Here is a 15,475-nt window from a genome sequence, read left to right on the forward strand (position 1 = left end):
TTGTAGAGATGGGGTTTCTCCCTGTTCGTCAGGCTGATCTCGAACTCCCGACCTCAGGTGATCCGCCCGCCTCGGCCTCCCAAAGTGCTGGGATTACAGCCACCGCGCCCGGTTGCGTTTTCTTCTTTTTAAAAATCAACTCTGTTGTTGTTGATGCTGCTTAGCAAAACGGGTAAAAACAAAATTGCAATCACTGATGCATTACCCAGAGAATCCCCAAACTTCCTGTCGGGGAATCCTCTCGGCTTCTCTCCAGCGTGCTTCCAAAAGTTGCAAAACTACCAAGGGCGTCTGGGCAGGCGCTGGCAACAGCACTCCGGAGTCCGAGCTCCCACCCAGAGGCCACGAGGTCTCACAACAGCCACGACCGGTGGAAGGGCCGCCCTTTTTTTTTTCGTAGTTTCCAAGGGAGCGGGAACAAAAAACGAAACCAAAACCTGCCTGCTCGGTCCACTCCCCACCTCGCGCGTTTCTCTGGCTGTGGGCTTCCTGCGGCCGCCGAGGGCGCCTCTCTGCTCTGACATGGCAAGTTGCTTTTGCTTTGGGTTTTGCGGTGTAGGTCCCTGCATGTACCGTCGCCATGGTCCCCTGGAAAGGCGCGCAACAGGGCGGAACGGCCCAGAGTGCAGGGCTGCGCGGGAAGGGGCGGTGCGCGGAGGGGCCCTGGGGGACCTGGGCGCGCAGGCCACCCAGGCGGGTGAACGCAGGTCAGCCTTGCTGCGCCTTCCCGGGTGGCGGCACTGCGCGCTCCTGAAATTCGCATTCGGCGGTGCCGGATAGGCCAGCTCCAGAGGCGCAGGACGGGGCTGCCACCCTCCCCCGCGCCAACTGCCCGGGCGACAGGGACTTCGCTGTTTTGGGCAGGCTGTTAGGGCCTCCTTCCACGCCTCAGGGCAGCAGAAGTGCACGGATTACCCGGGAATGGAGGCCACAGCTGCCTTTTGCAAAGGGCTGGTAGGAATGATTCGAGCCAAGGACGCAAGTCAGGAAGACATCCTGATGTCTTCTGTCTGCCTTGGTGCGAATTCTTATCTTTTGTGGTCTTAGTTGTTTCTCCAGAGACACAAAGAGCGCTGCGTTTTTACCAACAGTCTGGTGAGGAAGAGGAGTTAGCAAATTCAAGATTTAGCCTTCTGTGTTTTGTTTTGTTTCTGTCAATCGCTTAAAAGCCTTGACAGGGCCTTTAATTCCTGCTCTGAAATGGTAGAGACCCGGAAATGCAAAAGCAATTGTGAGAGGCGAGTGCGTTTTTGTTGACCTTGTGGCAGTAAAGGCATCGTCAATAAAAATAAACAACTGATTTTGAGATGATTAATATAAACAAATGCAGCGAATGAATCTTCTGATGGTTTCTTCCCAGTGCCTTGCTTACAAAAGTAAAGCTTCTCCATATACGTTGTGCTTTCTGTTAAGATGGCCAAGTTTGTTACAACATAACATTGATGCAAGGAAAAGCGCCATCACCTTACTCTCTCTTGCCTTAAAGCTGCTCGTTTCAGAGTTCTTGAAAGGACTCTTTCTCTATGACATTTCTTTATCTTAATAGTGGGTAGAAGAAATTAATAAGTGTTATCATTCATAATTGACCTCAGTAAAATTATCTATGTTAGCCATACTTTCTCCAACCTATGAAAGGAAGTTAAGGACAAATATTGGCAAGTCACTAAAGTACTAATTCATTAGATGATTCCTGGAAACTACTTCTTTTTTTTTTTTTTTTTTTTTTTTTTTTTTTTTTTTGAGACGGAGTTTCGCTCTTGCTACCCAGGCTGGAGTGCAATGGCGCGATCTCAGCTCACCGCAACCTCCGCCTCCTGGGTTCAGGCAATTCTCCTGCCTCAGCCTCCTGAGTAGCTGGGATTACAGGCACGCGCCACCATGCCCAGCTAATTTTTAGTATTTTTAGTAGAGACGGGGTTTCACCATGTTGACCAGGATGGTCTCGATCTCTTGACCTCGTGATCCACCCGCCTCGGCCTCCCAAAGTGCTGGGATTACAGGCTTGAAACACCACGCCCGGCCTCTGGAAACTACTTCTTATAAAACAAAACTTACATCTTTATTTTTTTTTCTCCTAAAAATACTGGCTCAGGGAGAAGTTTCTTTAATTTTAAAGATTAATTACATGTAGACATTTGAATGAAGAAATACAGTATTAGTACTAATGAGAGCATAGAGCTGATGGAAGATTTTCTGAGTTTAAATTGATTGCCTGTTTTTCTTTGACATTGTTGGGGTGCAGAAAACTATCTCCTGGCGGGGCACGGTGGCTCACGCCTGTAATCCCAGCACTTTGGGAGGCACGTGGATCACTTGAGGTCAGGAGTCTCTACTAAAAATACGAAAATTAGCTGGGCGTGATGGCAGCCAACTGTAGCCTCAGCTACTCGGGAGGCTGAGGTGAGAGGATCTCTTGAGCCCGGAGGTGGAGGTTGCAGTGAGCCAAGATTGTGCCATTGCACTCCAGCCTGGGTGATAGAGCGAGACTCCGTCTAAAGAAAAAAAAAAAGAGAAAAAAGAAAACGATCTCCCAAAATAAATAAAAACAAAGGCTGGGTGCGATAGCTTGCACCTGTAATCCCAGCACTTTTGGGAGGCCGAGGCCGGCAGATCACCTGAGGTCAGGAGTTCCAGACCAGCCTGACCAACATGGAGAAACCCCATCTCTACTAAAAACACAAAATCAGCTGAGCTTGGTGGTGGAGCATGCCTGTAATCCCAGCTACTCCGGAGGCTGAGGCGGGAGAATCGCTTGAACCCAGAGGCGGAGGTGGTGGTAATGCCATTGCACTCCAGCCTGGGCAACAAGAGCGAAACTCTGTCTCAAAAAAAAAAAAAAAAAAAAAAAAAAAGAAAGAAATAAAGCCAAATGCAGTGAGTCAATCTTCTGTTTCTCCCTAGTGCTTTACTTAGAAAAATAAGCAGTTTTTCTTTATACCTTTTTGCTTTCTGATGTGATGGCTCTGCCTTTATTCTTACGTTGACAAGGTTGACCATTTCTATTTTTTTGTAACCATATTTAAATCTTCAATATTTTTATTTTTATTTTTGAATCAGACTCTCACTCTGTCACCCAGCCTGGAGCGCAGTGGTGTGATCTCAGCCTACTGCGACTTCCACCTTCCCGGTTCAAGCAATTCGGGTTCCTTAGCCTCCAAAGTAGCTGGGAATTACAGGCACCTGCCACCACACTCAGCTAATTTTTTGTATTTTTAGTAGAGATGGGATTTCACTGTGTTGGCCAGGCTGGTCTAGAACTCGTGACCTCAAGTGATCTGCCCACCTCAGCTTCCCAAAGTGCTAGATTACAGGTGTGAGGCACTGCACCTGGCCCTTTTTTTTTTTTTTTTTTTAAAGACTTAGCAGGTTTGGTCTAAAAGTGAAAAACTGATAATGATGTAAATAATAAATATTGTTTATAGCAGGTCCCAATAGTGTGCTGTGATTACTTTTTCTCCTTTTGGTCCAATTGTTTTGTGTATTTTTCCTTTTCTACTTCTAGGAAAAAGTTTCCAACAAATGGGTCAAATGTATTTTTTTCTTCCTTTGTTTTTTTTTTTTTTTTGAGATGAAGTCTTGCTCTATAGCCCAGGCAGTCTGGAATGCAGTGGTTTGATCTCGGCTCACTACAACCTCCACCTTCTGGGTTCAAGTGATTCTCCTGCCTTAGCCTCCCAAGTAGCTGGGACTACAGGCATGTGCCACCACACCCAGATAATACTTGTATTTTTAGTAGAGATGGGGTTTCGCCATGTTGGCCAGGTTGGTCTCGAACTCCTGACCTCAGGTAATCTGCCTGCCTTGGCCTCCCAAAGTGCTGGGATTACAGGTGTGAACCCCTGTGCCCGGCCTGCATTTCATAGTTTACTCAAAATCATGCAAGTACTTTAATTTTCTTACGATTTTTAGCCTGGGGCCCCTTCAAATCCCAAAAATGGGAGAGAACTTGCTTTGGGATAGACATGCTAGCAGGTTCTCTCTGGAGTGTTCATTCAGGCAGTTTTTTTTTTTTTTTTTTTTGAGACAGAGCCTTGCTGTCACCCAGGCTGGAGTGCAGTGGTGCCATCTTGGCTTACTGCAGCCTCAACCTCCTGGGCTCCAGTGATCCTCCTATCTCTGCCTCTGGAGTAGCTAGCTGGGACTACAGGTGTGTACCATCACACCTGACTAATTTTGTGTGTGTGTGTGTGTGTGTGTGTGTGTGTGTTTTGAGGTGGAGTCTTGCTTTGTCGCCCAGGCTGGAGTGCAGTAGTACAATCTGGGCTCACTACCACATCCTGGGTTCAAGCAATTCTCCTGCCTCAGCCTCCCGAGCAGCAGGGACTACAGACGCATGCCAGCATGCCCAGCTAATTTTTTGTATTTTTAGTAGAGATGGGGTTTCACCATATTGGCCAGGCTGGTCTCAAACTCCTGACCTCATGATCCACCCGCCTCAGCCTTGCAAAGTGCTGGGAATACAGGCATGAGCTACAGTGCCCAGCCAATTTTTTGTTTTTGATAGAGACCGGGTTTCACCATGTTGGCCAGGCCAATCTGGAACTCCTAGCCTCAAGTGATATGCCCACCTTGGCATCCCAAAATGCTGGGCACGAGTCACTGGGTCCAGTTAGGCTTTTCAGGCTTTTTTTTTTTTTTTTTTTTTTTTTTTTTTTTTTTTTTGAGACAGAGTCTTCCTCTGTTGCCTAGGCTGGAGTGCAGTGGTACGATCTCGGCTCACTGCAGCCTCTGCCACCTGGGTTCAAGTGATTCTCCATCTCAGCCTCCCGAGTAGCTGGGATTATAGGTGCCCACCACCACGCCCAGCTAATTTTTGTATTTTTAGTAGAGACGGGGTTTTAACCATGTTGGTCAGGCTGGTCTGAAACTCCTGACCGCAGGTGATCTGCATGCATCTGCCTCCCAAAGTGCTGGGATTACAGGCATGAGCCACCGTGTGCAGCCCAGGGTTTTATATTTTTTTATGGTAACTTTCCTGATTCTGACAATAAAAGTAGGGGGATGTGTTTCTTACTGTCTCTCTCTCTCTCTCTCTCTCTTTTTTTTTTTTGAAATGAAGGTTTGCTCTTGTTGCCTGGGCTGGAGTGCAATGGTGTGATCTCAGCTCACCACAACCTCCACTTCCCAGGTTCAAGCAATTCTGCCTCAGCCTCCCAGGTAGCTGGGATTACAGGCATGTGCCACCACACCTGGCTAATTTTGTATTTTTAGTAGAGATGGGGTTTCTCCATGCCGTCAGGCTTGTCTTGAACTCCTGAGGTCAGGTGATCTGCCTACCTTGGTCTCCCAAAGTGCTGAGATTAGAGGTATGAGCCACCATGCCTGGCCTCTTAACTGTCTTATGTACTTTAGACACCACAGTGTAAAGAAAACATACAGCCACCTTCAAACACTTCAAACATGGTTAGTTTGACTGATTTTTAATTAATATTTTTTAAATTTATGTTTTTGATCTTTTCCTTTGTAACTTCTTCCATTATTTTTAGGCCTTCCTAAATCAGACAAATATTAACCAATATTTTCCACTTATAAAAAGTGTGGCCAGGCATGGTGGCTCATGCCTGTAATCCCAGCACATTGAGAGGCTGAGGTGGCAGATCACTTGAGGTCAGGAGCTTGAAACTAGCCTAGCCAACAGGGTGAAACTTCACCTCTACTAAAAAAAAAAAAAAAAAAAAAAAAAATTAGCAGTAGGGGCCTATAATCCCAAGTACCCCAGAGGCTGAATGGCTGAATGCTTGAAGCCGGGAGGCAGAGGTTGTAGTGAGCCAAGATTGTGCCACTGCACTTCAACCTGGGTGACAGAGTGAGACTGCATCTCAGAAAAAAAGGGTTTAATTTTTACATTTAACTCTCAAATTCATATGGAGTTCATGTTAGTATATGGTGTGAAACAAGGATTTACTCCCTTACACCCCTTTAAAAAAGTATGTAACCAACTGCACCAGCACTTTTATGGAATAAGATATTCTCTCCAGTGGAGTGTGATGTTGCCTTTATTAAGTAGAGCCTTGTATTTTTAAAGAGTAACTTACTGTTTCTCTTACAGGCATCAGTTTTGAATGTCAAGGAATCCAAAGCTTCTGAAAGAACAGTTGTAGTTGCTGGTCTTCCAGTTGGCCTTTTTATTGATCAGTTATTGGTCATATTAGTGAAGAAGTACTTCCAAGACATTAAGAATGAGGGTGGAGATGTTGAAGATGTGATATATCCAACAAGAACTAAAGGAGTTGCATATGTAATATTCAAAGAAAAGAAAGGTATTTCCAAATCAAATTTTTGTAATTTTAGAAATACTACTTCAATGAAATTTGAAAATTATATTATATTAAAATGATTAATGGAATTGGTAAATTTTAAAGTAGCTTTCTTTTGTTTTGTTTTGTTGTTTTGAGATGGAGTCTTGCTTTGTTTCTTAGGCTTGAGTGCAGTGGTGTGATCTTGGCTTACTGCAACCTCCACATCCTGGTTCAAGCAATTCTCCTGCCTCAGCCTCCTGAATAGCTGAGATTACAGCTGCCCACCATCACACTGGCTGATTTTTGTATTTTCAGTAGAGATGGGGGTTTCACCATGTTGGCCCAGTTGGTCTCGAACTCCTGTCCTTAAGTGATCCACCTGCCTTGGCCTCCCAAAGTGCTGGGATTGCAGGCATGAGCCACCATGCCTGGCTAAAGTAGCTTTTATTAAAAAATATTGTATTGTGAATATACAAGTGGCATGATAGTGCTTTAGGAAGAAAAGATATGAAAATGGCTCATGATAAAGTGACTGGCAAATTCTTGAAAACTTTTTTCTGTATTTTGAATCTGCCTACATCTTGGGGTGAAAGTGTTACATTTTATTTTAGAAAACCTGTAAAATACAGACAAAATGGAGAAAAACCCCACAAAGTTTATATATAATTTCATAAACAAGATTTCTATTTTGGGAATTTTCAGGTGGCTTCAACTATATATTTTAGAATAAATGGATATTTTAATATAGTATCTGCCTTATTATTGGCAAAGTTGAATTGAGAAGTGTGGCTTGGATCTGAGATCTGATTGACCCATTCTCCTCCCTATACCTAATCCCTGGCTTAGATGGTGAGAAAGGTGGGTTGGCAGAGCACACACCCCTTCAGCCTCACAGAATGGGCAACCTTCTTTATTAGTGGCTAGCAGAAAATACTTTGCCAGAGAAAAACAGGTCTCTGTGCCAGCCTCTTAGAGGTGAACATACGACATGAGGGCAGGAGCAAGGGAGACCTTGCTTTGCTTGAGGGAAGTCAGAGTCCAGAGAAAGAGCCAAGGTATATGGATTTTCAGTACCTTTAGCTGTCACCATGAATTAAATCATTCCTTCTCAAGGGGGATGTTCAGGTAAGGGATGGCAGGAGGGGCTCAGGGGCTCATTGTTTCTCTAAGGAGATGGTAGCATTTTTGAAAGTTAGTATTTTATACTGTATGTTGAATTGGCAACTCGGAGAGAGACCGAGGCCTCAGTCATTCATTCATAAATATTTTCTGAGTACCTATTATTTACCAGGCAGCATGCTAGGCCTTGAGGATACAGCAATGAGTGAAATAGGCAAAGTCTTTTTTTCGTTGAATGTACGTCTGGACAGATACTAAACAAATAAATCTGTCATATGTTGGGTGCTTTATCTGTGTAAAATTTAGATATTTGTTTATTTATATTTATGACTATATGTTTATAAATAACAAGATATAAAGCTTGAGCAGAGGCCTGAATGAAGTAAAGGAATGATTCATGCAGATAAGTGGGGAGAACATTCTAGGCCAAGGGAAGGACTGGTAGTTCTGCGAGTGGGGAGCGTTCTGTGTGTGTGTAGGAACAGCAGGGAGGCCTGTGTGGCTGGCTGCAGGGGAATGAGCAGGAGGAGAGTGATAGGCGATGTGGTTAGATGGGGAGCTGGGGCCAGTTTATGCTCAGGAACCACTGGATCATGGCAAGGTGTCTGGGATTTTCTTCTGGGTGAGAGAGAAGGTTTCATGCAGGGGATTAACAAGATTGGACTGCCTTTTCTTAAATAAGCAGCATAGCAGCTGTCTGAAGAACAGGAGTTACTACTTATCGTTGGCTTTGATAGGGCAGGAGCAGGGTGGGTGATAAGAACTGGTGGGTATTCGGGACATGTTGATGGATTAAATGTCATTTTCTGTGGTGGAGAACACTGAGGATAGAATACATTTGGGCGGGAGATCATTATCAAGAGTTCAGTTAGAGTCAATGAGATGCCTATTAGGATAATGAGGTAGAGAGTTCTACAGGCAAAAGGGAGAAAGATCGAGGCTGAAGATAGAATTTTGAAAGCGATTCATGTAGAGATGGTATCTAAAGCCATGGAAATTGTTGCAGTCTCCACCCAGGGGATGGGTGTATGTTAGCAAAGAAGCATGAGCCTCAGGTCCAGGTCTTGCCAACGTCTAGAGAATGGGAAGAGAGGAGGATTCGGAAGGAGACTCAGCAGGTCAGCCAAAGAATTCGGAGGAAAACCAGAACAGTATGATATCTTGGATCAAGAGTGTAACACCTCCTTTGACCAGAATTAACAGAGATGGGGATAAACCTTTATATGTTTGTTTTTTATTCATGCATATAATACCTTGTGTGTTTTATAACGTGATTAGGATCATATTTACACATAAAATGAACTTTAATGTGTTAAAGTGCACCAAAAAAGTGGTTTGAATGTTGAATTTAGAGGAAAAATGTAGACGAAATTGTAGACATTCTTATATAATATAATTAAATATGTCTATTTTGTAAAAAAAATTATTAGTGTATCGTGCCATAAACACTTCTGATGCCAGTGTTTTCACTTAGTTGCAGAGAATGTCATCAGACAAAAGAAACACCGGCTAGCAAGGAAGGCTGGACATGCTGAACTCACCGTCTCTCATTTTAGTGACAAGGTAAGGTGTGATGCCGAAGGTGTGCTGATGGTCCTGGATCCCATTTCCTATGTCAGGAGACACGAAGTGCTCTCACTCCATGACTTCTAGGAAAGAAAATGCAAACTCCCTGAGTCAATGTTAAAGGCCACCGCTGGCTCTTGAAATTTTGGTCATTATTGCCTCCTCTGTTTTTATCTTTCTATGTGTGTCACTTAATGTTTTATTTTAAAAAACATGTATTTCTTAAGACAAGGTCTTGCTGTCACTCAGGCAGTGGCTTAATCTTGGCTCATTCTAATCTCTGCCTCCTGAGCTCAAGTGATTCTCCTGCCTCAGCCTCCTGAGTAGCTGGCTGGACTACAGGTGTGCACCACCAGGTCTGGCTAATTTTTGTAGTTTTTGTAGAGACAGGATTTCCCTATGTTGCCCAGGCTGGTCTCAAACTCCTGGACTCAAGCGATCCTGTCACCTCAGCCCCCACAAAGTGCTGGGATTACAGGGGTGAGTCACCATGCCCAGCCTCACTTAATGCTTTTAAAGTGACGGTAAGCACTTACACTGTCATGGATGATGCCAGGTACCAACCTAAACAATTAGAATGAACACTGAAAAGGGGCTTTGAAGAGACAGGAAGTAAGAAAAAGAGGAAAAAGTTAAAGCAGTGGTTTACTAACTTGATTCCTTTTTCTTTTGAAATGGAGTTTCACTCTTGTTACCCAGGCTAGAGTGCAATGGCATGATCACTGCAACCTCTGCCTCCTGGGTTCAAGTGATTCTCTTGCCTCAGCCTCCTGAGTAGCTGGGATTACAGGTGCACACCACCACATCTGGCTAATTTGTATCTTTAGTAGAGACAGGGTTTCTCCATGTTGGTCATGCTGGTCTTGAACTCCAGACCTCAGGTGATCTGCCCACCTTGGCCTTCCCAACTGCGGGATTACAGGTATGAGCTACTGTGCCCAGCCACTAACTTGATTCTGTAAGACACTCAGAGTTGTGTGCAGCCATCTGATGAACTTCAGACTGGAGGTGGGAACGACTCTTTTTTTTTTTTTTTTTTTTTTGAGACGGAGTTTCGCTCTTGTTACCCAGGCTGGAGTGCAATGGCGTGATCTCGGCTCACCGCAACCTCCGCCTCCTGGGTTCAGGCAATTCTCCTGCCTCAGCCTCCTGAGTAGCTGGGATTACAGGCACACGCCACCACGCCCAGCTAATGTTTTGTATTTTTAGTAGAGGCAGTGTTTCACCATGTTGACCAGGATGGTCTCGATCTGTTGACCTCATGATCCACCCACCTCGGCCTCCCAAAGTGCTGGGATTACAGGCTTGAGCCACCGCGCCCGGCGGGAACGACTCTTTCGGGACCCCCATCTAAGCAGCACCAGAACAGTTTATATGTATGGGTTCTGCATAAGACTGTTTCAAAAAACAATTGTGCCTCTAAAAATTATTTGAGTATATCTGTTTTGGGGTATGTGATGAGGGACTGTGAATCCCAAATTGAACAAAATGGGATCACTGTGATGGGCTACCCTGGTGCAAGGAATCAGAAAGTCTGGGACAGGCAACTGGGGCCTGGTTTAATGCAATTTCTGCAGAGACAAGAAAGTGGCAGAAAAGAACATGTTTTTGTAGTCTCTTCCACTAGGCAGTACTATTTTCATTTCTCTCTTTCTAATTTTAGATCTTCAGCTCTGTAAATGCCATCCTTGATCTTTCTGTTTTTGGGAATGAAGCTTCTCTAGAAACTCTGGTAAAAGACCTGAAAAAGAAAATCCCAACTTTAAGCTTCAGTCCTTTGAAACCCAATGGAAGAATCATCGTGGAAGGATCATTTCTGGCTGTCAAGAGGCTCAAAGAATCTTTGCTAGTAAGAGCAAGCTCTCTCTTAGAAAAAACTAGAAATTTTACCAGTGAGGGAAGAAAGTGGAATAGACAAAATCCCCAAAAGAATCTACAGAGAAGTACTAACTCTTTGGTGTCAGTCAGGACCTTAGTACCCGAGACTGCTAGAAATGGAGAAATGCTTGTGCTTGACACAGACATTTTTCTTTACCTGAAACACAAGTGTGAATTTTATGAAAGCACACTGAAAAAATTCCACATTCTTAGTCAGGAGAAAATAGATGGTGAAATCACCACCATTTACTTAGAAAACTTTCAAGTTGGTTCTCAGCCAAATAATGCAAACCATGTAAAAGAGCTCATTGAGGAATGGTCACAGGCTCTTCACTTAGAGCTTAGAAAAGAGACATTTATTTTGAAAGGAAAGGAAACTAGAGAGAAAAGAATGATCAAATCGGCATGTGAACAATTAAGTTCAAGATACCTTGGAGTCCTCATGAGCTTTTATAGGACACACATTGACATTATAGGATCTTCTTCTGACACTTACCTGTTTAAAAAAGGGGTCATGAAATTAATAGGGCAAAAGGTTAGTTAATAAAATCTCAGCAATATAGTGATAAGGGCTGCTTTCTCTTGCTGAGCAGTGACCATTGCCATGAATGAGGTTAGCTTTACACGCCCTATTTTATTAATCTTTATACTTGCTCAAACTTCCTTGTCAGTGTTAACAATCCTCATGTTATAGTGAAAGAAACTAGGGTTTGGAGAAGTTAAAACACTTTTCTGAAGTTATCCAGTTGACAAGGAATGAGGCTGGGGCTTAGCCTATTCTATCTGATTACAAAGATAATATCAAAGGAATAAAACTTTGAAAAGAACTCACCAAACTTTGAAGGAATCTTACTTTCTCTGTAACACCAAATGATTAGAAAATGATAATTATTAAGAAGTAGCCTTAACATATGAGAATTTTGAAAGATGATTATTATGCCATGGGCAATTTTTTTTTTTTTTTTTTTTTTTGAGATGGAGTCTTGCTCTGTCGCCAGGCCGGAGTGCAGTGATGCAATCTCAGCTTACTGCAACCTTCGCCTTCTGGGTTCAAGTGATTCTCCTGCCTTAGCCTCCTCAGTAGCTGGGATTACAGGCATGTGCCACCACGCCCAGCTAATTTTTGTATTGTTAGTACAGATGGGGTTTCACTATGTTGGCCATGATGGTATTGATCTCCTGACCTCATGGTCTGCCCACGTTGGCGTCCCAAAATGCTAGGGATACAGGCGTGAGCCACCGTGACTGTCTGCCATGGTCAATTTTTTGACTTTTGCAGTTTGTGTTTACTCCATGTATAATTAGAATACTGGCAAAAATCACTTGGGAAACTACTTAGATGGAAAGCATTTCTGATGTAGATAATCATTATTTGACTAAATTCTATTGTTTCAAGGCTGCTGGCCACATAGGATGTTTTTACTACTACTTATTCAGCCTAAGTGCCTACATAAAATGTTACTTCTTTTGTTATAATTCTGCAAGTTGATCATATGAATTGGGTTATTCTTGTCACACCCAACTAAAACCGTCAAGAAGCTGGGGGGAAAAAGTACTTGGGACAGGTAACATTGCTTCAAGAATGTAATTCTCTGTGAGCCTGGCTACTGAAACTGCTTGCTGTAACTTGAGACCAGTTTTGTCTATAGCTGCTGAGATAACTTGCTGTAACTCTAGACTAATTTTGCCCTACAGCCATTGCCCACCAATTGGAGCTTGCCAGCTCCCCAGAGCTTTACTAATACCGATGAACTTTCTCTTAAGGCCACAAGTAACATTCTTCTTTTTAAACAAAACCCTCAACCTTCTCTTTGTTCTTTGGACATACTAAAGATCACCTAGAATTGAAATTCTTTCTTCTCAAATAAAACATTAAATGTAGAGTTTTGTGTGTACATTTTTATTTTGACTTTGACATACATGATGTCAGAAGTGGGACACAAAGCTGACTCCCCTAAGGGAGAATCACTGGCCTTTGGAGCTATGGCATGAGGCACCCATATTGAGGCCCTTTGTAATCCCCACATCCTCACCACTTTTACAGGTCCCCTTTTTCTCCCTCCAGTGATTATCTCTTGGACAGAACTCTCAAATAGGGTTTGAGTTCTGTTTTATTTGGAATATAGTCCAGAGGGGTCTTTCCCCCTCTTGTTTGGTAGATCTGTTGGGTAGAGTTATTTTCCCTCTCTTGACCTCGGCATCGCGGTTTGGACCTTGAGATTTGGGTGAGGGAATTTTCCCTTTCTTTGGAGAAGGCTTATCATCCTTACTGGTAAGTATATGCTTTACTTTCTGTCTGGGATTGTATCTATTTGGCCTTTGTGTATTCAGTGCTTGCATTTAGTTGGCTTTTATGTAGTTGGTATTAAATCAAAGCACCTATAAAATGAGCTCTCAAAGTTCAAAGGCATGGCAGAATATTTTCTAGAACTCCAGCTGGTAACATATTCAAACATTATAAGTATCCTTTAGTCTGTTGTTCTGAAACTAAACTAAAATATGGTGGCTATAAAATCATATACTCCAGGTAAGATATGCATATCTCATTGATATCTTGAGGCAAAAAAAACAAAAAGAAACAAAATACATTCATGATGCAAATATTGCCTCGTTAAAAAATACTGTCAGCTGGGCACGCTGGCTCACACCTGTAATCCCAGCACTTTGGGAGGCTGAGGCGGGTGGATCACCTGAGGTAAGAAGTTCAAGACCAGCCTGACCAACATGGAGAAACCCTGTCTCTACTAAAAATACAAAATTGGCTGGGCATGGTAATGCATGCCTGTAGTCCCAGCTACATGGGAGGCTGAGGCAGGAGGATCACTTGAACCTGGGAGGTGGAGGTTGTGGTGAGCCAAGATCACACCATTGCACTCCAGCCTGGGCACCAAGATCGAAACAATAAAAACCATCTCAAAAAAATAAAAAATACTGTCTCAAAGGTGGCTGAAACTTTTCCCTTCCCAGACCTTTTCCCTCCCCTTCTTATAATTCCCCCTCTTTATCCTTCTCTAAACATCTATTCTAACATACTACTTAATAAAAATACTTCAAAACTAGCAGATAGAAAGTCATTTTGACCTTCATGCTGGTTTTTTTTTTAAAGCAAAGATTACATTCCATGTAAAATCTTCCCTATACAAAGAAGAATGGCATCATTCTTATCTTCAATGACAAAGAATTGAGTCCAAGAAAATACTGTATAAACCTTGTTAAAAATCGCTCTTGTCTTTTGGTCCTCCTCACATAATTCAGCCATACTTTCACAGTTAACGATTTTTTGTTCAATTTAATGCATTGGTAACTGAGTCAAACTGCTTTATCCCAAATTTCATTCACAGCCTTTATAAGATTGCCTATTAAAAAAGCTTAAGGCTTATCCTTAGTGCATTTTGTCAGAAAAATAATTTGCATGTGATAATTTTTATAAACTAGTAAATTTATGTGTTTTGCTATATTACGACTAAAATTCTAAAAAAGTTCTAATATCTTTATGTGTTTAAATATGTTTATGTGTATGTGCATATATTACGTTGTATATTTGTATCTACATAAAATCTGGTGTAGTCAGAAATCCCTTAAAAATTTTATTCTGATTGGTTTAAATAAATGAGCACTCACGGAAAATGTATAGTAATTAACCCTCCAATTTTTTTAGTTGATGTGACTTAAGTTAATCTTTGATGAAATAATTGGTTTTAAAATGTGGATAAAATAAAATTAGAAAATGTCTTCAAAATTGTCAGCATACATTTTTGTTTGGGTTTATTGGTCAGTTTTATATTTGCCTTTGTTAGATGTTTTAAGATCATAAAGCCTAAAACAAAATGATCTTTATTTATATAATTTTTAAATAAATATGATTAGTTTAACATTGTTGGTTTAATAAAAATCACTATAACTTCTGAGTTATCAATAGCCTGGCCATTTTTAACTTTAAGGTTCTTACTTAAATGTTAATATCAAGATAAACACTTGATGTTAACAGTCTATAAAACAGGTTAAAAACAAAAATGACTAGTTCTATCTCGATTTTCATAAATCTAGGAATAATTGAAAAATAAACAAATCTTGTAATTATAAGTAAAATAAACATTTACAAATGAGCTTTTCATGTAATTTAAAAATCTTAAAATTATGTCAAATGAAACTCATTAAATGTCTACGTCATATCCAGATTAAAAAAAAGAACAAATTGCCACATACATAAGATGTTTGTTCTTGGCTTCTTAAGTTTTCTAAAGGGACTAAAAGTATTTAGGTCTATTACTCAAAATATAAATTTAGGAAAATACAATTGATATATTTAAAAAAGATGGTAAATTTTCATCCTAAGATAAAATAATTGGTTGTTAAAAATTTTACTTTTTATTTTTTTGAGATGGAGTTTTGCTCTTGTTGTCCAGGCTGGAGTGCAATGGTGCAGTCCCGGCTCACTGCAACCTCCGCTTCCTGGGTTTAAGCGATTCTCCTGCCTCAGCCTCCCAAGTAGCTGGGATTACAGGTGCCTGCTATCACACCTGGCTAATTCAATTTTTAAAAAAATTATAGGAGTAAGATTGGGGTTTGAGGAAAATTGTAAAAGGTCTAAATAAGTCAAAAAAGATTTATAAAAGATGGACCTTATGAAAGAGGATTTATATGTGATGAAGTTGGCCAGGATTGGCAATAAA

The 15,475-nt window shown here is 41.8% G+C and overlaps 1 protein-coding gene across 1 annotated transcript; it reads left to right on the forward strand.

The window, feature by feature from the left end:
- The first annotated feature begins 226 nt into the window (after positions 1 to 226).
- RBM43 (RNA binding motif protein 43) lies at positions 227 to 12,683 on the forward strand. Its single transcript, XM_039470004.2, has 4 exons — positions 227 to 525; positions 6,050 to 6,260; positions 8,833 to 8,921; positions 10,588 to 12,683. Exons 1-4 carry the CDS (start codon positions 523 to 525, stop codon positions 11,344 to 11,346), a joined length of 1,062 nt encoding a protein of 353 aa, XP_039325938.1. The 5' UTR covers positions 227 to 522; the 3' UTR covers positions 11,347 to 12,683.
- Positions 12,684 to 15,475: the final 2,792 nt, after the last annotated feature.

This window comes from Saimiri boliviensis, chromosome 5 (genome assembly GCF_048565385.1).
Source record: "Saimiri boliviensis isolate mSaiBol1 chromosome 5, mSaiBol1.pri, whole genome shotgun sequence".
Classification (NCBI taxonomy): Eukaryota; Metazoa; Chordata; class Mammalia; order Primates; family Cebidae; genus Saimiri; species Saimiri boliviensis.

Excerpts from the sequence above, each read along its gene's own strand:
- RBM43 (XM_039470004.2), top strand. Across the intron at positions 6,261-8,832 it reads AATATTCAAAGAAAAGAAAG|TTGCAGAGAATGTCATCAGA; the intron begins GTATTTCCAAAT and ends GTTTTCACTTAG. Across the intron at positions 8,922-10,587 it reads TCTCTCATTTTAGTGACAAG|ATCTTCAGCTCTGTAAATGC; the intron begins GTAAGGTGTGAT and ends TTCTAATTTTAG.